Source organism: Panthera onca, chromosome B3 (genome assembly GCF_046562875.1).
Source record: "Panthera onca isolate mPanOnc1 chromosome B3, mPanOnc1 haplotype 2, whole genome shotgun sequence".
In the NCBI taxonomy this organism is placed as follows: Eukaryota; Metazoa; Chordata; class Mammalia; order Carnivora; family Felidae; genus Panthera; species Panthera onca.
The window spans coordinates 99350833-99377562 of record NC_138344.1 but is presented as its reverse complement, the minus strand read 5'-3'; the positions used below and the strand labels follow the sequence as shown (position 1 = coordinate 99377562).

At 39.7% G+C, this 26730-nt stretch overlaps 1 protein-coding gene across 2 annotated transcripts in view; it reads right to left on the bottom strand.

Annotated features, from left to right (window-relative positions):
- The window catches only part of PTGDR (prostaglandin D2 receptor), a 60727-nt gene that overhangs the window by 22500 nt on the left and 11497 nt on the right, over window positions 1–26730 (bottom strand). The window contains exon 2 of one of the 2 annotated variants that reach the window (XM_060619842.3): window positions 24699–24962. In XM_060619842.3, the coding sequence (XP_060475825.1) occupies window positions 24723–24962 (240 nt within the window). In that variant the 3' untranslated portion in view covers window positions 24699–24722. Of the gene's footprint in view, window positions 1–2; window positions 24963–26730 lie in introns of those variants that run through there. The other variant, XM_078448249.2, reaches the window with a different exon arrangement.

Sequence of the window (26730 nt, the reverse complement as noted above, 5' to 3'; positions counted from 1 at the left end):
CTCACTTGTGCTCTCTCTCGCTCACTCTCTCTCTCTCCCCAGTCTCTCTAATATTAGAAACAATAAAAAATGAAACCAAAAGCATTACCCATAGAAAATTCTACTCCTTGACCATGCTATCATACTTTGAGTTCTGCCACTACTAGAAAGTAGTGTTAATTTGACATAATTTTAAAAAGAAGTGACAAATGAGTCATCTTATGCCCTGGAGGTCTGGACACTTCCATTTCTGATCCCTGCACCCAGTACCCAACACATAGTATCACAAACTATGAAGTACCATCTCCCCACTCTCCCTTCTCCCTTGTTTCTACTTTTTCTTTTCTGCTGTCTTCTCACATCAAATCCAGAAGTAGGAGGGAGAAACTGACTCAAGAAGGATATAAGAGGAAAATGTGATTCATGGGGCACCTGGGTGGCTCAGTTGGTTAAGCGCCAACTCTTGGTTTGGGCTCAGGTCATGATCTTAACGGTTTGTGAGTTCGAGCCCCATGTAGGGCTCTGTGCTGACAACTGCTTGGGGTTCTTTCTTTGCCCCTCCCCTGCTCACACTCTGTCTCTCAAATAAATAACCTTAAAAGAAAAGAAAATGTGACTCATTTTCATTATGTGGGGATATATTGACATATCCTGTGATTTGATATTAAATATTGTTGTCACAGGGGGTGTGTTCTGTTATAGTCATAATTGTTTTAAAGGAAAATTCATAAGATCACTGCTGACTTGTTTTCTCTTTTCCATAGCATTTATTTATTTCAGTATATCACATAATTTAGTTATCTATTGGGTTTTTCTTGTTAAGCACCTCCCTCTGATAGACTACCAGTTCCTAGGGAGGGAAGGGATCTTTGTCCCTTTACTTCACTGGTGTGTCCCAAGGATTAGAACTGTGCCTGGCATATAGTAAGCACTCAAAGATTATGTGTTGAATGAATAAAGAGGACCTGGTAGGCTGGACCAGTGCTGCTGAGAAGTCTAATATGATGAGTGCAGAGAAGCAGGAACTGACTTTTGCAGGAGGGGTGACTCTGCTGAGAGCACTTTTAGTGGAGTTGTGGGGAGAAAAACCTGGCCTAAGAGGAGTGTGGGGGGAGGATGGGGAGAGAACCATAGGTGAGAAGGGGAACAGCAGTGAAGACAACATCTTGGATGAGTCTGGAGAGCTACGAGGCGTGCTGAGAAATTCAGTGGTAGCAGAGGGGTGATGGGGTCAAGAGAAGTCTTCTATCTAAAATGGGTGATACTATATAGATGGAAATCGCACGTAGAGAGAGAGAAAAAGATGATACAAAAGAGAAAATCGGCAATTGCCAGTGAAACAGCTTAAGAATCTTGAGAGGAGCAGGATTTAGGATGCAAGCAGAGGCATGTCATAAAGGAGAGCAGGCACATTTCTTCCACTGAGGCTGGATGGAAGTCAGGGTGTGTGGACAGAGACGCAAGTACATCAGTGGAATCAGCTAGAAGGACAAGGAAGTTGTCCGAAAGAGAAGGATGAAGAAGTGTTTGCATTTTCAAGTGGAAATAATATGTAATTACCTTCTAGAATGGGAAAGTGCATTTACTGGGAAAGTGGTTGCTTATATTAGAATAGGCTGTGGTGAAACTTGTCGTTTGTAAGGGCGGCATTCCATCCTCCCCATCCAGCTGGTTTTGCAGCCCATTGATCTCCCTCTCAATGAATGGCGTCATTGCCCATGCAGTTGCTTAAGCCAGAAACCTGGGGTCATCTTTGCCTCTTCCCTCTCCATTGACCTCTATATGTAAATAATCACAAAGCCTGTTTGGACCCTTTTCTGATCTGTCCCCTTCTATATCCACTTGCACTTTCTTACATCTGGTTATCTGCTTATCTGGTTAGACTGAAGGTTAGGAAGCTTCCTAACTGGTTTTCCAGGCCCTGGTCCTGCTCACCTCGGTTCTGTTCTCCAAACTGTAGCCTGATTCCGAAGAGGAGATGTGATCATTACACTCCCCTACTCCGTGTCTTCTCACTGCCTCAGGTCAAAGTCTAAATTCTTCAGCTTGGTATATAAAACCCATCCTGCCCGGGCTCCTGCCCTCTCTCTGAAGACAAAGACAACAGGAGAAGAGACAGCAGCAACACAATTTTTTAAGTTATGCAGATGGGGCACCTGGGTGGCTCAGTCGGTTGGGCATCCGACTTCAGCTCTGGTCATGATCTCGCGGTTCGTGAGTTCGAGCCCCACATCGGGCTCTGTGCTGACGGCTGGGAGCCTGGAGCCTGCTTGGGATTCTGTGTCTCCCTCTCTCTCTGATCCTCCCCTGCTTGCACTTTGTCTCTGTCTCAAAACTGAATAAACATTAAAAAAATTTTTTTTAAATAAAAGGATACAGATAATGGCCAAAAACTTACTGATTTGGCAGGCCAGAGAGAAATATGTTATGATTATGAATTGTTAAGTGGGCAAAGGTAAAAAATTGTTTATATGAGTCAAAACACAGCTATGTAATAAAGAATGTTGCCTAAATTAATGACAGATGGGGTGCCTGGGTGACTCGGTTGAGAGTCTGACTTCACCTCAGGTCATGATCTCATGGTTCATGAGCTCAAGCCCCGCATTGGGCTCTGTGCTGACAGCTCAGAGCCTGGAGCCTCTTTGGATTCTGTCTCCCTCTCTCTCTGCTCCTCCCCTGCTCACACTCTGTCTCTCTCTCTCTCAAAAGTAAATAAACATTAAAAATAAGAATAATAATTAATGACAGAGAAGAACATTGGCAAAAAATACTAAGCATAAAGTGAGGACTAGGATAGAGCCTAGAGGAAGTAATACCATCTGTAAAACTGAAGTTAAAAAAATATGTCAAAATAGGGAGCCCAGCCACTGCCCAAAGTTGCAACAATTGAACATGAAAGAGCATAATTATTTAGTGGATTTGATAAAATTCATGTGTTTATATAAAGATTTTAAAAAGAGAAAAAGAGAACTCATAAGTCATCATTTGAGAGGGCTTATACATTGCCTTCTTACTTTGACAATTGGTAACTAAAGATACTCAAGTAGTTATCCAACTTTTCCTGTAATAAATATATCTTTTGAGAAACCAAATAGCCCCAACTGATGAAGGAAAAATTCTATTTCACAGAAGAATGCTAGCCAAGAATGTAGAAGGAATGACAAGATCAGAAAATCATCACTGTCCCCTTTATTAAAATTATTGATTTTGAAAAAGATGTTCATTTGCTATGAAAACACTTAGGTGGGGGCACCTGGGTGGCTCAGTCAGTTAAGCTCCCGACTTCAGCTCAGGTTATGATCTCACAGTTCGTGAGTTCAAGCGCCGCATCAGGCTCTGTGTTGACAGCTTAGAACCTGGAGCCTGCTTCGAATTCTGTGTCTCCCTCTCTCTCTGTTCCTCCCCCGCTCATGCTCTGTTTCTCTCTCTCCTTCAAAAATAAATAAAAACATTTAAAAAAATTTAATCATACACTTAGGTGTATGATTGCTGGGAACCAGACATTCGTATAAGGACAAAAGTAATACCACAGATGTCATTTTATTATTCCAAGGCGTACAAAGGTATTAAATGTTCAATAAAGGGCTCAAACTCTTACCCTAACCCAGGGGATAGGGTAGCAACCAGTTCATATGTTATAATAATGTTCATGTGTAAAATATGTAATAACATATATTGATAATATATTTTCTCTGACATGATAAAACTGCAGCATGAAGTACAATATCAATTACTATATTCTAGCTAAAATAAAAACTTGAATCCATCTAGCTTTCAGATCAGGGCTTGAAGAACAAGTTGAATGGTGGGACAGCGTGGCAAGCAGACAAACTCACAGAGGGGACAACTGACTGGGTCTCTTCAACAAGTAAGAGTCATCGAAAGAAAAGATAGGGACTGTGCTAGATTCAGAGACTTAAGGGACACAATGACCAGATGCAAAGCACGGTCCCCAGTTGGGCTGTCATTTGGACAAATGAACTATAAAGGTCATTTGGGAGCAAACTGTGGAATTTGAATCTGGAGTAGGTGTTAGACAAGATGAAAATGTGCTGATATGGAAAGTTGGGAAACCTTAAGTAAAATAAGCAGATAGCAAAACAGTCAGAAGATAACAGTCTCATTTTGGTCATACATACATACACACACACACACACACACACACAAATCTGGAAGACCATAGACTGAAGCATTAATAATGGTAATTCTTGGTGGTAGGAATATGGTGTTATCTTAGTTTTGCTTCTGTTTTGGGGAGATAACCTTCTATGATGTAAATATCCTTTTATTATTATTATTATTATTATTATTATTATTATTATTATTACTAGGAGGCTGAAAGGGCAAAGAAGATGGGTGAGGGGGTGCCTATGGGCAGGTGGCGAGGCACAGCACCTCCATTTTTGGTAACAGGTCCACAGCTGGGATAGAAGTCTAGGATCGTGGCCTTTTATTTCATCTATCACACCGAATTCAACAAAGGGAATAAGAATCATGAGCAAGCTATCACCAAATAGAAGAGTTTTACAGGCCATTTCTCCCTCTGGATTCCATGAGAAGGAGTCCTATCTGCCGCTCCTCTGTCTGGGGGCCTGGAGAGCTACTAGGTTTTGTCATGTTACCTGAGGAGATTTTCACCTCCTCAGAAAAGTTCTCCAGCTCCTACCACCCCCATCTTCTGATGCCTTTGTTGTTGTCTAGGTATAGGAAGGCTCTTCATTTTGTTCTTGGTTCCAAATGGTTTTGAGGCAAAACTGGGTTATAAGAGATTATGCATCTTTTTAAAAAATTTTTTTTAATGTTTACTTATTTTTGAGAGAGAAAGAGAGAGGCAGAGAGTGAGCAGGGGAGGGGCAGAGAGAGAGGGAGACACAGAATATGAAGCAGGCTTCAGGATCTGAGCTGTCAGCATAGAGCCCGACATGAGGCTCAAACCCACAAACCTTGAGATCATGACCTGAGCCAAAGTCAGACGCTCAACAGACTGAGCCACCCAGGTGTCCCGAGAGATTATGCATCTTAATTAGGATTTTTGCAATTTATTTATTTATTTACTTTTTAAAAGTTTATTTATTTATTTTTAGAGAGAGAGAGAATTCATGAGCAGGGGAGGGGCAGAGAGAGGGGGAGAGTGAGAGAATCCCAAGCAGGGTCCGTAGTGTCCGTGAGGAGCCTGATAAGGGGCTTGAATGCATGAACTGTGAGGTCATGACCTGAGCCCAAACCAACAGTCAGACACTTAACTCACTGAGCCACCCAGATTCCCCAGGATTTCTGAAATTTAAATCCAACAAACAGACGAGAAAGTATAGAATGAACTCAGAGCTACAGAGCCAGATGTAACCTGAGGAGTGTTCAAAGCTAAATCCAGCTCCTTGCAACTGGCATAGCAGGAGAGACATTTCAGGTCCCAGGACCCTTGATCAGACCTTACCTGCCTAGATAGGCCACTAGTCAAATTAACCACCCACCAAAGCCCCAAATTCTCTCCTTTTCTTGGTGCTCTGTGGAGCCCAGTCTTACCAGGATACCAAAAATAAAAACAAAAAGCAAAACCATTAAATGAGCTGACAGAATTACTTTTTTGGAATAAAAAATATTCCAGGCTATAGTTCTTAGATTATAATTCTCTGTCAGTAATATTAGGGCTTTGAGAATAGTTTGCATCCTTGATTTTTCTCCCGTTACCATCTTCCTCTGCATTGGGAACTGCCACTCAACAAGATTCTGTACACTATGCAAGAAAGCCTTTGTCATGTAAAAGCAGCACTAATAACAGAAAATAAATGTTTCATAGCTAGAGAGTGCCTTCTGTATATCCCTAACATTACAGAAAACACCTAGATTATCTTTGAAGTCCTTTGAGCTCTAAAATTCTGGACTATTGTAACCTAGGCAAGGATGGTTATAATGTATTTTAAGTACTTGTGCCCCCTCTAGAGGAGCAATATAAAAAAACAGGTCAGTCAGCGTTTGTCAAGGGTTTTGAAATTAAATTCTGGTGTCATTTAAAAGAGAAAGAACCCATTTGGAAATAGGCAGGAAAACCTAGTTTCAATTAACTATAATTTTCAAATTATAAAAGTCGTAATTTTCCATAATCATACCACTTTTTAAAAAAATGTTAGAGAGAGAGAGAGAGAGAGAGAGAGAGAGAGAGAGAGAGAGAGAGCACGAGTGCCAAGGAGAGGGGCAGAGGGACAGAGAGAGAGAGAGAGAAAGAGAGAATTCCAAGCAGGCTCCACACTGTCAGCACAGAGGCTGATGTGGGATGCGGAGTTTGATCTGACAAACCCTGGGATCATGACTGAAGCCGAAATCAAGAGTCAGATGCTCAGCCAACAGAGCCACCCAGGTGCCCCAATAAACAGGCCACTTTAATGTAAATCCGATTTCCAACTTGAAATATGTCCTTCCAATTTTGTCTGCTAAACCATACACAGAAAATGTTGCATCCTGTTTTTCTCTCTTACTCTATTTTTTATGTAGCACCAGTGTAATCACCACCCCCTATGAGTAAATCCCAATCATTCCTCCCATTGCTGGACAGCTAGGTTGTTTCCATTATTCCATAACAACTACACATAACTTCTTTATGCACGTAGCATTTCCATGTTTGCGATTCTGTTCTAGGACTGACTCTCAGAAGTGAAATCACGGAATCAAACAATATGATCTTTTTTTGAAATGATGGTACATATTTCCACATCGCTTCCTAAGAGGACTGGGCCAATTTGTATATTATCAGCAATATATGAAAATACCAGTTCCAGGAAACACTCCCAGCCCTGGGTACTCCTGTTATTGAAATGTTTTCATAATTTAGTAGACCAAAAAATGTTATCTCATTGTTTTGATTTGCATTGCTTTGACTTTTGGTGAGGTTGAGCATTTTTCCAAGCTTAAGAGTTTTATTTCCTCTTTTGAGAATTCTCTGTTCACATTCTTTAAGCATTTGTCTTTTGACGACTTCATGTGTTCTCACTCCATGAGCTCTTACTGTTCTGACCACTATCACTGCCTCCACTAACTGTAGCTATCATTTGTTGAGCAACCGTAATACTGCAAATACTGTGCTAGCCATTTTACATATATTTTTAACCCTTGTCACACCCTGCAAGGAAGAAGGAAATCGAGTCTCAGAAAAGCTAAATAGCTTACCCAAGCCCACCTGACCTTGGACAGGTTACTTTCTACTACAGCTTCTGCCTCATGTCAAGATAGATCTTCATTTTATAACAAAGATATTATCCTTTCATGGTATTTTCCCCAGGCTTGTCAGCACTTTTATTTTAGTTCCTTTTTGGATATACAGAAGTAGCATCGAATACTGTAAACGGTAAATCCTTTACAAAGCCACACTTATCTTGGCTTTAATTAGGTAGTACATAATGGCCATTTAAAGTGACAAAAAGAATTCTCCTGAAACCGATCTTGCGCTGTATATTAGCTAAAATTTAAATAAATAATTTAAAAAAGATAAAGTGATAGTGTTTAAAGACAGGACATGTTGGATTTCTTTAAAAATAAATTAGGGCCTAGTTTCAAATTGTTAAACATTTACGTATCATATATTGACTAATTTTTCTCTTCCTCATTGCCTTATGATGCATTCTTTGGCATTCATATAGTAAGATCTATATTTGGACCTGTTTTGCTGATCTAGCTTATACTTTGTACAAATATCACATTGTTTTGATTACCATATCTTTGTAAGATGATTAAAACACAACTAACCCTCCCACAACTTTTTTTTTTTCCCAGAATTTTCTTCCCTTTTTATTTTCCAAGTAAACTTTAGGATCGTTTTATCAATATAGGCAAAAAATATTTTCTTTTAAAGAAGGAACTCAAAGCAGTAGAGATTTTGATTGGGGTTACATTAAATCCACAAATTAATTCAGACACAGTTATTTTCATATCCAGTTTTCCTGACCAGGAATAAACATCTGGTTAATTTTCCAAGTCTTACTTTATATTTTTAATATAATTTGTATTTTCTTCTTCAGGCATCACCACATACCTTGTTAAAGTTATTCCCAGGCATTATGTGTGTTTTAGTTGCCATTGCAAACAGGACCTTTTGTGGGGGTTTGTCTGTTTTTATATAGGTTGCTGCTGGTATTATTAAAATGTTATTGATTTTTACTTATTTTTATTAAGCTATATTTATAAACCCTTATTCATTTATTGGTTTACCAGATGATTCTTTCATATTTTCTAGAAATACAATAATATCAAGTAAGAATGATGTTTTTCTTATAAAGTTTTGTGTAAAGAAGACTTAATATAGCAGGTCTGAGGCAGCTTTCTTGGAAAGGCCAGCTTGCAAAGTTGGTGTGTGGTTGGATCTGGGAACTTGGACTTGGGGAGGGTTCCCACCATTCCCTAAGTGATAAGAGTCACTTACCGTGCATAGGCCGTACAAACAGAATGCTTTCCTTCTAGGGGTCTGACATTTTGGTATGTTCCAGGCAGAGGCTGCCTACGTGACCAACCCCCAATAAAATGCCTGGACACTGAGTCCCTAATGAGTGTGTCTGGAGGACAACATTTCACAGGTATTGTCACAATTCTTTGCTGGAGGAATTAAGTACTTTTATGTGACTCCATTGCAGAGGACTCTAGGAAGGGGGTACCTGATTATCTCTGGACTTCACTCCACATGCTTTCTCCCATTGCTGATGTTGCTTTGTGTCCTTTCGCTGTAACAAATCATAGCCAAGACCTCAACTATATGTTGAGTCTTGTGAGTCCTTGTAGAGAATCCTCAAAACTAAGGGTGGTCTTAGAGACTCCGGATGCAATCTGTAATACTTATCTCTTCTGTGTAGTGTTTCTGTCAAGTCTAGGTATCAGTATAAACGGGCCTGCTCTGCCTGCCTCAGATGGAGAGAGGTCTGGACCCTCCTGATTTCATCTCCAGCTGCTCTTCTCAAGTGCCTTCTCCCTCTCAACCTCCCCCTGCCCCCCGCCCCAGCCGGGGGCTCTGACAGTGAGACTTGGAAAGTGATGGCTGCAGGTAGCTGCCTACAATTGCAAATTTGTGTCAGGGTCATATCTCCTTTATCTTTAATTTTGTGTTGTGCTATTTCCCCAGTTAATTAGTTAAGTCTTTCTTATCCCTCTCCCCACTGCCAAAGAATCAGTTTTTTTAGTTTACTTACATACATTTTTTCATCCTTTATTTATCTTTATCATTTTTAACCTCGTTTTGCTTAGGGTCTATGTTCTTTTTAGAAAATTTCAAATAATGTAATCCCTTTCTTTTTTTAAAAAATATTAAAAGTATTTGTTGGGGTGCCTGGGTGGCACAATTGGTTAAGCATGCGCTTCTTGATCTCAGCTCAGGTCATGATCTCATGGTTCATGGGTTCGAGCCCCACATTGGGTGTCTGCACTGACAGTGCAGAGCCTGCTTGGGATTCTCTCTCGCTCTTTGTCCCTCCCTCCTCTCAAAATAACTAAATAAACATTTTTTAAAAAAGTATTTTTTGCTACAGATTTACCTCTAAAATACAGAATCGACTACATCATATATATATATATATATATATATATATATATATATATATTTACATTAATTGATTTTGTTTTAAATATTTACTAACCTCTTTTAGTTATCTCATTTAAGAGATTTTCACTGTTTCCATAATTGTTTGATAGCCTGAAAACTTAAAAGATGTCTTATTTTGGATAACGTATTAGGCTAGACTCTTCAGACTAACCCTCCAGTTGAAAATAACTAAAAAATGTGCAAAGATTTCAAAAGTCTGGAAAGCATGAAAAAGATAAGATAGTCATGCTTTATCAGGCCAAAATCTAAATGAAAATGGAGATTTAGAGGGAAAAGCAGAACACTGATGTTGTTTTTGCCTCTGAGGACCTCTGCCAACTAAAGAAAGTTGGTTTTTATTTTTTATGGGCTTTCAGGGCCCACAAGTTCAGAAATTCAAATTTAGATTCTGGCAAAGATGGAGAGTGTAATAAGAAACCTTCCCCCATAATGCTAGGATCTCAAAGGGCTATTTCCTCAGGTTAGGAATGAACCAGAAGTAAACCTAGGTTTTCCCTGTCTAATCCCCACCCCCAGGAGACTGTAAGAAAAATAAAATCCTTTGATGCTGAACAGTGCAGAGGGAGTAAAGAAAAGAAAATCCTATCCTAGGGAACTTATAACCACATGCTGGTAGTGATTGTATTTGTAACCCCAATTCACCTCATCCAAATGGTCTAAAAAAGCCTTATGCCCTGAATTGGTTTACAGTAATCCTGGACTGACCCCGGGTGCCTCGCAAATGCAGTTCCTCTCTGGAGGAAGGCACTGCCATATTAGGTGTCAGAGAATCTCAGAAATAAGAGCACTTAGCATAACATCAAACTCACCGGGAAATGAGGAACCAGAAACACACCTACAATGGCTTCAGGTATCCTTCATTATCTAGCTTCTCATTTTGAATTCTAGGAACCAGATAGATTTGGATTTACTAGAATTTCCACACTATACAAAATTTTGCCCCACTCAAGCCAAAGCACAAAACTCAAGAACTTAAAAGATTCAGATGATGAAATTCTCAAAAATCAATAAGCAGGGGCGCCTGGGTGGCTCAGTCAGTTAGGCGTCCAACTTCAGCTCAGGTCATGATCTCTCAGTCTGTGAGTTCGAGCCCCGCGTCGGGCTCTGTACTGACCGCTCAGAGCCTGGAGCCTGTTTCGGATTCTGTGTCTCCCTCTCTCTCTGACCCTCCCCCATTCATGCTCTGTCTCTGTCTCAAAAATAAATAAACGTTAAAAAAAAAAATTAAAAAAAAATCAATAAGCAAAAGGCAGGTAACCTTTTACAAATGGGAAAAGATTTGAACAGATCCTTTACAAAGGGATAGCCAAAGGCCAACAAACATATGAAAAGGTGCATATCAGGAATATGCAAATTAAAACCACAATATGATACTGTTATGTAATCCCAGAACGGCTAAATTGAAATAGACAATATGAAGTGCTGATGAACGTGTGACTTGACCAGAATGTTCAAATACTGTTGTAGAAGTATAAATAGATACACTCCATTTTGGAAGACTGCTTGGCAGTATTTACTAAGGATAAAACCTTACGACCTGGCAATTATGTTCACAGTTATATCCTTAACAGAAATGCATGCATACGTTCCCCAAAGATGTGTGTACCAGAATGTTTATCATCATCTGTAATAGCCCAATTAGAAACAACTCAAATGTCCATCTACAACAGAATGAATTAATCTATTGTAGTAAATTCATACTTGGAGCACTACACACTGTAACGATGAGGACAAACAAAACTATCTGAACAATGTGGATGGATTTCATAAGCATAATGGTGAGTGAAAAATGCCAAGTATACACTGATTCTATTTATATGAAGTTCAAAAGTAGAGAAAGTTAATACAATATAGGATATTAGAAGTCAAGAAAGTGGTTACTCAATACGGGTCTAGTTAGTAGCTAAAAAAAGGATTTTTGAGGGCCTGAGATTCTTTTTCTTTTCTATTTTTTTGATCAGCAAATGCTAAGTTAATTTTATTACTTATTTCTGCAACTTGGGGCCATAAATAATACAATGATATACACAGTTTGGCCATCCCGTATTTGAAGAGATTTTTGGAAACACTTATATTTTGGGCCCATCATTTCAGCCTTTAACACACCCCAGAATCCAAAGAATTAGCATTATCATTTGACTATACTCTCTTGTGTATCCTAAATAGGTTTTCTTTCCATCTTTATGGATCTACTGAAATCAAAGAATCCAAAAATGCTTGTCACTTGAATAAGAGGAAGTGGATTACTCTCTGCCCATGGTATAAAATGTTACAGCAACTGTTCTGAAGATGCAGGGCCCTGTAGGAAATCAAGACTCACCAGCCCCCCCTTTGCCAGCACTGCGTGATTGATGCTACTCTCCCCCATACATAATCATTAATGAAAGCGTGCTTGGCGCTGGCCTCCTTTGTAAATAGAACCAAATTACAGCACATACTCTCTGAAAGCGTCATTGCTTCCCTACAAATGCCACTCCAGATTCAGCACGGACTATCCTTCATGGACATCTGCCTTCCCAAGGGAAGAGTAAAAGCCAGGTTTCTCAAACTCTGGCGTGCATTCCTGTCACAGGAATAAAAGACACAGAACAGGAAATATGGTCCACGAATGGTATTGTCAGAGTGTTGTATGGCGACAGAGGGTAGCCACACTGGTGGTGAACACAGCATAAGGTATAAAGAAGATAAATCACTGCTATACACCTGAAACTAATATAACATTGTGCTTCAACTATACTCTAATTGAAAAAAAAAAAAATCCCTGGAGAGGTTGTTAAGACACAGGTTGTCAGAATCTACCACCACAAGTTTGATTCAGTAGTTCTGGGATCTGGCCCCCAAATTTGCATTTCTTTCTTTTCTTTTTTTTTTTAAATTCCAGTCAGTTAACATACAGGGTAATATAAGTTTCAGCTGTACAATTTAGTGATTCAACACTTCCATACAGCAAGGATCTGAGATTCTGATGGTATTCTGTTTCTGGGTCTGAGAGCTGGTTACTTAGGTGTGTTTACTTTGTGAAAATTCATTCCCTCATCTACTCATAGTCTGCACACTTCTCTTATGTGTATTGTACTTTAATAAAAGTTAAAACCTTGATAAGGAATTAAGGAGGAAACCTAAGTAAATTGGGAGATAAACCAATTTAGTCAATAGATCCAGCCAGTACAATCCTGATTAAAAAAAAACAAACAGTTTTTTTGTTTATTTGTTTTTGGTGGAACTTGGCAAGCTTATTTAAAAATTTATATGGAGGGGCACCTGGGTGGCTCAGCTGGTTAAGTATCTGACTCGGTTTCAGCTCAGGTCATGATCTTGCAGTCTGTGAGTTCAAGCCCCTCCAGGCTCCATGTTGATAGCACAGATTCTCTCTCTCCCTCTCTCTCTGCCCCTCCTGTCTTGCTCACTGTCTCTCTCAAAATAAATAAATAAACTTAAAAAAAAAATTTATGGAAACACAAAGCAGTAAGGTTAACAGGGCCCACTTCAAAAAGAACCAGGTGGGGGCGCCTGGGTGGCTCAGTTGGTTGAGCTCTGACTTCGGTTCAGATCATGATCTCACGGTTGGTGAGTTTGAGCCCTCCATCGGGCTCTGTGCTAACAGCTCAAAGCCTGGAACTTGCTTCCGATTCTGTGTCTCCCTCTCTGCCCTTCTCCTGCTTGTGCTCTCAAAAAAAAAAAAAGCAAACAAAAAACCCCACCAAAAACTAGGTGGGAGGACTGAATGTACCAGGTATGATAAAACTACTAAGTAACTAAGACAACAGGCCAATGTAATAGTACAGAGACTACAAGTGGGCATACGAATCTGGAAATGTGCTATGTGACAGTGATGACATTTAATATCAATGAGGAGAGAGCACTTTTCAGTAAAAAGTTCATTTGGAGACAACTGGGTTATTTACATGGTAAAAATACAAAATTAGTTATCTGCATCATACCATGCACAAAATAAATTACAGATTGATTAAAATCCAAGAGTAAAGGACAAAACTATAAAGCTTATGTAAAATAACATAGAAAAATCTTTCCATAGAAAGATACATAACATAGAAAAACAATTCCAGGTTAGGAAAAAAAATTCTCAAATAAGACATTAAAATCTTAACCATGAAATAAAAGCTTAGTATACTACATTCAAATAAAATGAAAACTTCTATTCACTAAGAGGTGCCTGGGTGGCTCAGTCTGTTAAGCTTCCAACTTCAGCTCAGGTCACGATCTCAGGGTTTGTGGGTTCAAGCCCCACATCAGGCTCTGTGCTGACAGCTCAGAGCCTGGAGCCTGCTTTGGATCGTGTGTGTCTCTCTCTGCCCCTCCCCTGCTTTCATTGTCTGTCTGTCTCTCTAAAAAATATATAAACATTAAAAAAAAATTTTTTTAAGTCAGCATAAAGAGACTGAAAGAGGGATTATAGAAGGGAAGATTTTTGCAACACACAGAACTGACAAAGTGGTCAGACATCTTCAAATCAATAAGACAGACATTTTATAAAAAAATCTAGGCAAAAAACTTGATTAAAAGCTTTAGAAGAAGAGAACTTCCAAAGAACCAATAAATGTATGAAAATGTGTCCATCATTATTATCAAGAAGGAAAACATGTTGAAACCTCAATGAGATACCATTTACAAACTCACCAGACTGGCTAAAACCTATCAAGTCCAAAAGTACAAGTATAGCAATGGAAGCTACCAAACAATGCTGCTGGTGGCGTGAGTTGGAAAACAATTTTACAATATAGCAAAATCAAAGATGCACATACCCTGTAACCCTGCCGTCCCACTCCTAGGTATGTGCCAATGCAATGTATCCAACACAATACATGATAGGAATAGTCAAAGAGGCACTATTTGTAATAGGTAGATCCGGAAACCCAAAAGTTCACTGACAACATATGATACAGTCATACGATAGAATACTATTTGGCCACAAAAATGTATGAATTGCAGCTACAAATACAGCAAAGCTGAATCTCAAACAGAATATATAGTGGGTGCTGTCCAGATCCCCTGTCCCAGGCCAGAGCTGTATCCCTCAGCTCCTGTATTGGTTGCTAATAGCTTGCAGTTGGCCCCTGCTCTGGACAATCGTCCTTGGCCAAAAGGGTATCGCCAGTACACCCTGGCCGAAGACATTTTATGACATGCTGTCCCAAGTATCCCAGCGGGACCAACACTCTGGCCTTTTCCATCTTCCAGAGCTCCCTTGGGGATCAGGTTGAAGCTGACACCTCGTCCTTGCTTAGCTCCTCTCCCTGTCCTGCTTCCTTCACTGCCTTTCTCCTGAGCGCACGAGCTCCACAAATCACATACACCTGAATCCCCGTCCTCACCTCTGCACCTGAGACATATTGCTAAGCTAGAGAGAAAGATGCAAAAGGGTACATGTATTATGATACACACATAGGTGCTAAAATAAAGAAAAGCCAAAACATGGTCATCTCCAAAGGCAGAATAGTGTTTACTTTTGGAGCTGTGATCAGGGAAAGGCACACAGGGGGCTTCTGGTACCAGCAATGTTCTATTTCTTGACCTGCACGGTGTCTCCATGGATATTCATTTTATAATTATTATTTAAATTGTATGTGCATGTTTATGCACCATTTAGCATGTATCATATGCAAAAGAAGAAACACTTCCAAGTAAAGAGGTTTTTTTTTTGTTGCAACTTAAAACCTACCAGAGAAGAGCTCATTAATTTCTCCTTTCTTACATTTGTTGAGATTTTCCTTATACCTAATATATCAAGACTTGTAGCTATTCCATGTATCACATTTATCTGTAAAATATGCTATGGATTTTTATGTAATTAGATATCCATTAATTGAACAGTAACGATTGTATGAGTTATCTATGCTGAAAAAAATTACTCCCAAATTTAGCAGCTTAAAAAAAAACAAAACAAAACACTTTTTCTCACAGTTTCCGTGGGTCAGGAATCTGGGTACGGCATGGCTGGGTCCTCTGGGTCTCTCACAAGGCTGTAGTCAAGATGTTTCTGTGGCTGTAACTACCTCAAGGCTGGACTCCAAAGGCTCCACTTCCAGCAATGCTCACGTGATTGCAGGATTCACTTCCTTGTGGGCTGAGGGCTGAGGGCGTCAGCAACTTGCTGGCTGTTGGCTGGGTGACCTCCCTCAGTTTTTTGCCTTGTGAGCCTCTCACAGCATGGCAGCTGGCTTCCATTAGAGCAAGCAAGCAAGGCAGAAGCCAGTCTTTTTTGTCACCTAATCCAGAGTGTAACATCCCAGATGTTTTTCGCTGTATTCTATTCATTAGAAGCAAGTTTTTAGGTCCAGCTCATACTTGAGGGGAAGAGATTACACAAAAGCATATACACCAAGACAGGGATCACTGGCAGCTCTATCAGAAGCTGCCATTCCAATGATATAAATCACCAGTTGGCTTGTCCCCTGTTGCTTTGGAGAATCGCCAACCATTATTCAACAAAAAAAAATCCCGACTGATACTCATCCTGGATCACAGTATACAGAATTTTGCCCAGTATACAGATCACAAAGCAGCTAAATTACAAACTAACATCTAACCATCAGAGATTCTTTAAAAAAAAAAACTTTTTTTTAATGTTTATTTTATTTTTGAGGGAGAGAGAGCGCGAGCGAGCACTAGTGGGGGAGGGGCGGAGACACAGAGTCTGAAGCAGGCTCCAGGCTCTGAGCTGTAGCACAGAGCCCAACACAGGGCTCCGACTCACAGACTGTGAGATCACGGACCTGAGCCGAAGTCGGACACTTAACTGACTGAGTCACCCTGGAGCCCCTGGAGATTCTATTCCCTAGGACTGAGTTTAGCCCTCATGTTTGAAACACTGTTCGTTTTCTCTGCCCACAACACTGCTTTACATAAGGCATGTCTCTTCCACAGTCACACAAGCTTCTTGTTGAACCTGTTTTAGCGGCTCTGGAGAACCAATTTTTATCTTTCTTAAGACCCCAAAAGTGAATTTTAAGTCTGTATCAGAGCCGATGCTTAAAAACAGACCAACCTAAATACACTCTTCCTAATGAATATAAATCCGAGTTTTGAGTTATGTGGCACCAGAAATATAGATATATTTAAACAAATGTCTTTTTGTCTATTTGATCTACCTTTGATGGGGGGGGGGGGAGGCATGAAAATCATCCATGCCAAAAAATTACTCCAAAAAATTAGTGATTTTTTTTCATTTCTCATGTTTCCAGTGCTTTTTTCTTTGTATTTTCATTGTCATATTATTTTATCAGAATAAGTCCAGGCTGTAAGGTATTCACTACTGATTGTAATTTACAGCCCCAAGTAGACTTTTTAACCACTTAACCATTTAAAACTTTTATTGCCTTAAATTCTATTTTGCCTGATATTACTTTCATTCACATTTTAAAGATATATTTTTGGTCCCATTTTAGCTTTTTGGGGTCATTTTATTTTGGATTAGTAAATCATTGACTGCACTTTGTCTTTTTAATTTAGAATTCCCTGGATGGACTTTATTTTTATTTTTTTTCCAGTTTTTTAAAAATTTAAATCCAAGTTAGTTAACATATAGTATAATAATTATTTCAGGAATAGAATTTAGTGATTCATCACTTACACAGAACACCCAGTACTCATCCCAGTAAGTGCTCTCCTTAATGCCCATCACCCATTTAGCCCATCCCCCCCCCAACACCTCCAGCAACCCTCAGTTTGTTCTCTGCATTTAAGAATCTTTTATGGTTTGTTTCCCTCTCTGTTTGCATCTTATTTTTGCTTCCCTTCCCCTATGTTCATCTGTTTTGTTTCTTAAATTCCACATGAGTGAAATCTTACGATATCTTTCTCTGACTTATGATAATCTTTATCTGATGATATCTTTTTCACTTAGCATAATACCCTCCAGTTCCACCCATGTTGTTGCAAATGGCAAGATATCATTCTTTTTCATTGCTGAATAATATTCCATTGTATATATTCCACATCTTCTTTATCCATTCACCAGACAGTGGACATTTGGGTTCTTTCCATACTTTGGCTATTGTCGATAGTGCTGCTATAAACATTGGGGTGCATGTGCCCCTTCTAGTCAAATTTTCATATCCATTGGATAAATTGGGTGGGCTTTCAACTGGAAGAAATTAAAGAAGTCCTTCCCAATTCACCATGAATTATGTAATGTTGCATGGCACTTACCGTTTTCATATCCTATTTTGTACTGATAAGAAATTGATGTTGGCAAGCTACCAATGTCATTGTTTACCTAGTGTCAATACAATGTGCCACCAGACTAATCTTAAACATCAATTGTCTTTGATTTGGGACTTGATGAGTTCAAATCTATGCCATAAACCGCAGCACTTAGTAACATTTGCACTACGTTGTATTATTTTTAACTTCTAATTTGTCCTATGTTTTCAATTGGATTCTAAGAACTTCTTATGAATTAAGAATCAGTAGAAGGCCCTCTAAGGTGACTTAAAATATACATTCTTATCAGATTGGACTTGACTATGCTTTATTCTCATTGGTTTTAGCAATTCAGTAGCAAAAAGAAAAAAAAATCAACTTTATTTCCCACTCTCCCTATATTTGACCATGCTCTGTAACCAGAGCATGATGGATTCTGAATCCATTCATTGCAAAAATTTTTAAGACTGGACTGACTCCAAGTACATACAGATTTAAAAGTTGTCTGAAAGATTCAATCTTCACCTAGCTGATATCGGGTGAGACCTGTGATTTGTTTCAACAAATTAGAGAGTTGTGCAAAGGCAGGGACAGCAAACCCTAATTACTTTACCACACTTTATCTGTGAGCTCAGCTTTGCTCCACCCGCAGGCAGTACTGGAAATAGCCACATTGGCAAATCCAGCCTCACTCATGAGAGGAATTAAGAGATGGGCAGGAAACACTCTACTCCAGTGAGGCAAAATTGTTTTTACAATTTTAACATTGCCTAATAAACTTTTTAATTGTTAATTTAATTTAATTTAAATTAAAGAAATTTTTGTAACGTTTATTGATTTTTGAGAGAGAGAGAGAGAGAGAGAGAGAGCGAGCACAAGCTGTGGAGGGGCACGGAGAGAGGAGACACAGGATCCGAAGAAGGTTCAGGCTCTGAGCTGTCAGCACAGAGCCCAACGTGGGGCTTGAACTCATGAACTGTGAGATCATGACCTGAGCTGAAGTCACACGCCCAACCAACTGAGCCACCCAGGTGCCCCATATGTTGTTAATTTTATTAATTACAGCTTGCTGTTCCCTGGATAAAACTGAAACACATTAATTTCCACAATCTGAGACAGTAGGAAAATATGGAGCAAAAATATTTTTTCCTGCATTTATTATTTTCATCTTTGCATGGCCTAAGAGAAAAATTCTTGTATGCTGGAATGAGAACATTCCTCTCAGATACAGAGGACTCTTTGATCAAGTTACAGCAGCCTCTTATTGAATATTACTTATGTTTTGGGGAAATCATGGGAGAGAGCACCTTTTATTCAACACATATTTATAGCCCTTCTATAGTACATGTTAGTTATTAGGGGAAAAAAGAGAAAAATAGGAAAATATCTAGTCCTCACATCTTTTAAAACCTAGGAGAGAAGATAGAGTATGATGTATTTTTTAAAATATTCAAAAAGTATAAATTACAAAACTTTAAAAATAGTTATACGTATTTTACTGGAGATTTCTATTCTATGGAGAGCTAAAAAATATCTTTTAATCCCAAATGAAAGCCCACCTTTACATATAATCTGGTAACATTTCTGTGAATGAATGCCCTTTAGTTGGTTTTCTTTCACAACAGAACAACTCACAGCCTTAGCCCCAAGGTGCATCTGCAGGAGGCTAAGAAGCAGCATATCTGAGGGAGTACCTCTATCTCTTTGGGGCCAAAGGCTCATCACCGCCATCAGTAGTGAGCACTGGAAAGGGTATGTGATGGCTGCCTGCATGTAAATGTTCTAACAGCCTTAAGAACATTACAGATAAAATGGAGTCAAGTGTGAGGGATGACCCACAACTGAAAAGATCTGAGAATCAGAGGTAGGAGAAACATCATGGAGTCTTCGGCATATTTTGTCTTCCCCCCCACCCCCCCTTACCTTGTTGCCTGGAGCAGTGGTTCTCAAACTTGACCACCCATGAGAATCACCCAAAGAGCATCTTAAAGCATAGTTTGTTGGGGCCTACCCCAAGAGACTCTGATTCAGTAAGTGTGAGGTGGGACTGGACAAGTACAGGGTGGTACTGATGCTCTGCTCCAGGGCCATGCTTTGACAAGCAGTGGCCTGGAGCACGGAGACCTTCAGTTAAATGAGCAAGCTGGCTGTGTGGCTAGGGAGTGTCTGAAGTCATGCAAGTGCTTATTATTTGTGGGATTCCTCCTCTCTCCCCTAAAGTTTCAAGAACACCTGGCCCAGTCAGCCTCTGACTGATTATTGGAACTAAATTAACAGTCCTAACAGGTGGCCTTTTATTAACTTGGCTGGGTAGTATGTAATTAAAATCCACAGGTAGCTCAGAAACTTTGTGGGAATCAGTAGCTGCAATCCTCTGTCCAGATAAACTGGGAATGTAATAAGAAAGGGTGGGGGGAATTTTTTCAGAATTGTCCCCTTTCCTAACTTGCCCTTGAGTATCCTGAAACTAAGAAGCAGAAAATGGCCCGATACACCACTGAAAGCAAAACAAAAGGCATGACTGAATAAGTTGGAATCCTTCCTGTCAGCTCTACCTATGAAAGAGCTGTGTGATTCATCTTGAGTTCAGTGCTTGAGTTCAGCTCCTCCTCACCTCTTTCCCTCCTTGGCAACAGGACACTCCCAGGCCTGCACATACACCGTCTTTGTCCCTGTCCTAGTAGAAAGATCATAAAAAGCCCGTTCCTCTGAGCTGATGCAGCCCACAGCCAGGTGAGCAGGCCCAGGGCTGTATTTCAGACCCATCCACTTAGCCAGCGCTCTGGTGGAGTGCACAGACTGTACAACTGCCTGGGGCCCCAGCACTCCCTCTCTCACACCATCTGGTGCCCCATCTGTCCCGTCCACAGTGCATGGCACCAGCATGATCTTCCTCATATTCTACTCTGTTTGCACACTGGCTTCAAGGTCTCCAACCCTCCACCACTGCACCCAACACTCTATATGATTTAAAACCTGCCTCTCTTTTCAGCTTTTTTGCCACCTTTGCTCACAATTCCCAAGCTTCTGCCAAATGGAGCTACAAACTAAGCCTGGACATGCCACACTCCTTTACTGTGTGGCTTTGCACATACTATTCCTTTAGACTAGAAAGCTCTTCCAAGGCACCTGGGTGGCTCAGTTGCTTAAATGTCTGACTTGATTTCAGCTTAAGTCATGATCTGGTGTTTCACGAGTTCACAAAACTGTGAAACTGTGATGTTAGCACAGAGCCCACTTAGGATTTCCTGTCTCCCCCTCCATCTGCCCCTCCCCCCACTTGCACTCAGGAGAGTGTCTCTCTCTCTCTCAAAAATAAATATTAAAAAAAAAATAGGAAGCTTTTCCTTCATGCCTATCCCCCATGTTTGCTTGGTCAATTTCTAGTTATTTTTGTAAAAAAATAATTTTATGTAAAAGAAACATGGCCTTATTTTAAAACTTGGAAAATGCAAAGAATTATGGGGAAAAGTCCATATTAAAAGGTTAACTGTGTTCACACTTCTGATTCTTTATTTTTTCAAACTATTTTCTATGCATGTATATTTATGGGTCATACCTAAAAATCTGTATCATGCTTTTTTCATCTAATATTACATTGTAAGATTCCTTCTGAACTTCTATAAATTATTTGAAAACATCTTTTTTTTATGATGGCGTAATTCTCATGTTTGTGTGTGTGTATACAATTGATCCTTGAACACAAGGAGCTGGAGCTATAGTCAAAAACTTGTGTGTAACTTTTGACTCCCCCAGGACTTAACTACCAATAGCCTACTATTGACTGGAGGCCTTACAGATAACATAAACAGTCAATTAACACATACTTTGTATGTTATATGTGTTACATACTGTATTCTTACAATAATAACTTTTTCTTAAATTTTTTTTTGTATTTCTAGTCTACACAGTTTAACTGTGAGGTTTTTTTCAAGTTATTGCAAACATCCAAAAATTTTTTCCAATATATTTGTTGAGAAAAAAAATCCACAAATAAGTGAACCCGCATAGTTCAAACCTGTGTCGTTCAAAGGTGAACTCTCTAGTATATCTGAAAAGTTTGTTTAACCCTTGTTTTGGTCTTTAGATGGTTTCCTTTTCATTTTTTCCTGATTATAAATAATGTTACAAAGAAGAGTTTAGCACATCGCCATGACAGCCCTTCTGTTTATTCTAGGCAATTCTAGAGTGGAATTACTAGAATGGTAGAAAAGAACACTTTTAGGTTCTTGATATGTGCTGTCAGGTTGCTATCCAGAAAAGGTAGTCAAATTTACAAACTCACCAGCCACGTTCCTCTTGTTTTTAATAAAAGTTTCTCTGTTATTGAGACTCAGGTTTTTTGTTTTTTTTTTTTTTTTTGGTTTAGTCCTTGACAATTTCATTTTAATTTTGCATTTCTTGGATGAGGTTGGAAATTTTTCTACATTTATGAACCACATGCAGTTCCTCTTCTGTGAACTATCTCTTGGGGTCTTCGTCCGGCATTCAGTCAGAGCCAAACTTCCTACTCATTTTCAACACTTGATTTAAGCATCTTGTCCTGGAGAAGTTCTCCTGATGATCTCACACCCAACCCCAAGTTCAGACCTCATTTTCTAACTGGACCGTGTGTGCATTTACTCCTGGGACTTCTAAATGCTATTGTAACTGTTTACATGACTGTCTCCCCTATTACACAATGAAAAACTCATGGGCCAGGACTGAGTCTTAGGTATTCTTTTCCTCAGCACCTAACCAATTGCCTGGCACAATGTATGTGCCAATTAAGACTTATTTAATGACATAATGAATAAACGAAAAGAAATAAAAATAATTGAAGAATGGACTTCTAACTTAACTTGGATTTCATCATGATGGTATATCTACACTTTGTATTAAACAGAAAGGATCACTAAGTCCTTGGATAAAGCTATGCAAACTTGTGTAGACTAATATAAATGCTAATAGAAGAGCATATAAAAATTCACACTATTAAACCACTGGAGAAAGAAATACAACTGGCAACTGTTTATTCAAAAAAAAAAAAACTAACCTCTTCCTTTCATTTAAAGAAACTTCCTCTGCAAAATATTATAAAATTATGTTTATTGATTCATGTAAGACCTTATCAAATTATCTTGACAGTTATTATAGCACACCTTCCAAAAGGAGAGCACAATAAAAGAGGCATCTCCTGGGGCGCCTGGGTGGCTCAGTCAGTTGAGCGACTGACTTCAGCTCAGGTCATGATTTCGCGGTCTGTGAGTTCGAGCCCCACGTCGGGCTCTGTGCTGACAGCTCAGAGTCTGGAGCCTGCTTCTGATTCTGTGTCTCCCTCTCTCTCTGCCCCTCTCCCTGCTCATGCTCTGTCTCTCTCTGTCTCAGAAATAAATAAACATAAAAAAAAATTTTAAAAAAAGAGGCATCTCCTCTGAAAATAAAACACATATGTATTTACCTGTTAAATATACAAATGAAAGTTAAACTTGAGAACAAGTGCATTTTTCATGAAGTCATCCTCTCAAATTACAACTTGTATATTCCTAATTTGGTCATTTCACAGTTCTGCTGTACCAAAAACAAACAAACACACATATATATCCAGGTTAATACATCTCTGAGATAAACCAGAGATGAAAAATGGGGTTGCTGCTCAACTGGAAATAAGACAGACAAACACTCTTGTCTTTGGAAGGGATGGCTGAGTGGGGATCTTGGGACTATTCAAATGTAGCCAGGTTTCCAGCTCGGAGTCTCTGAGTGTGTTGGGGTACAAAAGGACCCCAGAGGTGATGAAACCTCTCTGACAGCCCCCAAGTGTTCTTTTACCAAAAGTGCAAGTTCTTACCTACAAGCTGGATTTAGAGGTTTTTGTTTGGCTTATTAGCTGCAACCATATTTCCCCCACGTTTCCCTTCTGGCCATAGTGTTGCTAACCTTTGTAAACATTTAAACATACGATTAAAGTGCTCACTTGTGCTCCATCTGAGCCACATCCTGCTCCAGTTTTGAAAGCATAGCTCTCAGGGACCTCAATATGATCTTACAGTTCCCACAAAGAGCAAAATATGGCTGTTAATAGGTGGATGTTAAGGTTGTTGACATGATCCTCAACTGAGGTTAGGGGAGTCCTGGGTGGGCTTGTCTCTGTGCCAAATGCCCTGCTGCTTCACACAGCCAAACGCAGTGAACACGACTCTCTGGGAAGTCATATGTCACCGTTTTTCAAAGAAACATAAATCCCTCCTGCAAAGAATCAATCAATATGATAAACATATAAAATGAAGTTTCCAAAAATTGAAACATTTTGTAACCCACTCCCAAATTTCGATTCCTACTGACATCCCTACCTGAATACTAGACTTCAAAAGATAAAAACGAGTTTTTCTTCTCTAGGCTGGGGACCACAGCCACATCTTGCCTCATGTCTACTTATTTACGGACCACCTCTCCACATGAAGCAGTGAGCACCATTCCAGAGGGTGGCTGGCAAAGGCCTGTCCAAACCCTGACCTGGCTGCACTTCCCACCTCACTTCTCTGCGGAGCATCTCTAATTCAGGCAATTAGGATACAAAATAAACAAATCAGGTTTCACCAGAAATGAATAGGATAAGAAATTTTAAGAACACACATCACATAACTGTAAACAATGGTGCTTCTACCGGAATCCAAATAAACACCCAGGAGTGTCATTATTCTCTCTAAAACATTAGGGACGCCACGCCCAAATGTTGGAACAATTAATATCCTCGCTTGAAGACTGTTAACGTTGGTTACACTACATGAAATTGTAGTTGCTGTTCATAACTCAAGATGAAAAAATCGACTGAACTGGTTCATGACTAGAGTGACCACAGATTGTTAAAAATGTTATCAAATATTTCTGAAAACACATTTAGATGTTTTGTTATGGGAGATAGCTTTTAAATTGTAAATTTTTTTTTTTTTTTAATCATGGTTCTTTGACAGAAGATGTGACATATTCCTCAGCTTACCAGAGACTGGATGGTAAAACACTGTCACAGACTGGACTCCATGTTAGTTTGGCAGGAATTGTTATACCAATTTCTGTACATAAGAGGCCTTATGAAAATCTTGTGAAAAGACATCCGAAATACCGGTGTTCTGAAAATTATGAAAATCCAAGGGTCCACAATGGAGATTACAGATAGAAAACGCAAGGCTCGGAGGTCTTCCATTTCTTCAAAGGTGCCGTTTTCCTCATTGACCGCTTTAAATGCTCCATAGTAAGCACGATACTGTTTTAAAGAAAAACATTCTATTATGACACTGAAAGGCTGATGGTAGAAATAAATTCACTTACCTCACTTTAGAAACATTAATTTTTTAGGAACATGGCAACTTGGCTTGGAATATTCATTTTTGGTACAATTACAAGCAGCAAAGACCACTGCCGCTGATAGGAATAAGTAAGGAGTTTGGAAGGTGCAAGGTCGACCTGAAGGCTCAGTGGAAGCGAGTGCTTCTGGGAGAGGGGTCTAAGTCCCTGAAGGCTGCTCTACTTGCTGTGATGCTGCAGGGCTGGGGTTTCCAGGTCCCTGCCAGGCTGTACAGAGGAAGAGCTGACATGGGACAAATCCAGGCCACCAAATCTTTTACAAAGAGGGTCACCACGTTTCCATAAACACAGAGATTCTCTTTTCTCTGGTTTTCCTTTTTTTTTCTTCTGCCTGCTTTCTGTCCTTTTATTAGCCCAGAATCAAGCCTCATTTGTGAAATGTTGCATGTTTGGAGACAACAATGAAACAGAAACTTTTAATCAACGAGGAGACAGGAAATACTTCAGTGGGAAGATAGGAGGAGACTTACACAAGGACCTGTTCAACTCACGTGAATTACTTATTCTTAGGATAGATGCTTACCTTTCTGTGGTTGACATCCTCTTTTGAGACTAGGATACACACACACACACACACACACACACACACACACACACACAGAAATATAAGGCTACTTACTTGTGCCTGACCACTCATATTGTCTTGATCTTCCCCGAGGTTCTGACCTCCTTGGAGCCCTGCAAATTGTCCCATCCCATGGCTTTTCCTCCTGTTGAGCCACCATGGCCAACACTTCAGCCAGCACTACCGTTGTCTCCCACTCTGCTGGAGGCCAGCCGTTATATTTCCTATGCCTATTGAGAGTCTAAATCCATAATGGGACAAAATGGACTCAAATGGGACAGAAAGCATGTAAACTCAACATTACTGGGAGGAGTTATGAATAATTGTCCAGCCCAGACCCATTCAGTGCAATCAAGGAATATGAGATGTGTCTTCCTGTAATTGCTTTCTTACTTTTTACTCTATTTTCTATAGAGCATTTCAATGGGCTCAGACATTCCCATCTACCGCACTTAAGAAGATACACTTAGGGATGCCTGGGTGGCTCAGCTGACTGAGCATCGACTTTTGATTTTGGCTCAGGCCATGACCTCATGGTTTGTGGGTTGGAACGCTGAGTCAGGCTCTACTCTAACAGCATGGAGCCTGCTTGGGATTCTCTCTCTCTTTATCTCTCTCTGCCCCTCCGCTGTCCACATGTGTGCACTCTTCCTCTCTCTCAAATAAATTAACATTTTTTAAAAATAAAAAAGAAGTTACACTTATATCTGAATGCCCTCTCCCATCGTCACTGACTAATAATACTAATAGTAATAATAATGGTTAGTGCCCATGTAGAGCAGCACTGTTCTAAGCATTTCACTTTTAAAACTTCATTTCATCCTCAAAAAAATCCATTACAATCATTATCTCCATTTCAAAACTGTGAAAACTGAGCATTTTACTTTAAAACCTTTTGGATTTTACATGCTCAAATCCTAGCTCCTTTCAAGGTCCATCTCAAACATTAAGCCCTTCGGGAAGTCTCTTTGAGGTAGTGGCTAAGTCCATTAGCTTTAGAGTCTGACCATGAGGTTGGATGGAACCCTCACTTGGCTGTGTGAAATCAGGCAAGTTATTCCATTTTCTCACCTATACAATGGGGATAAGTGTACCTACCTTC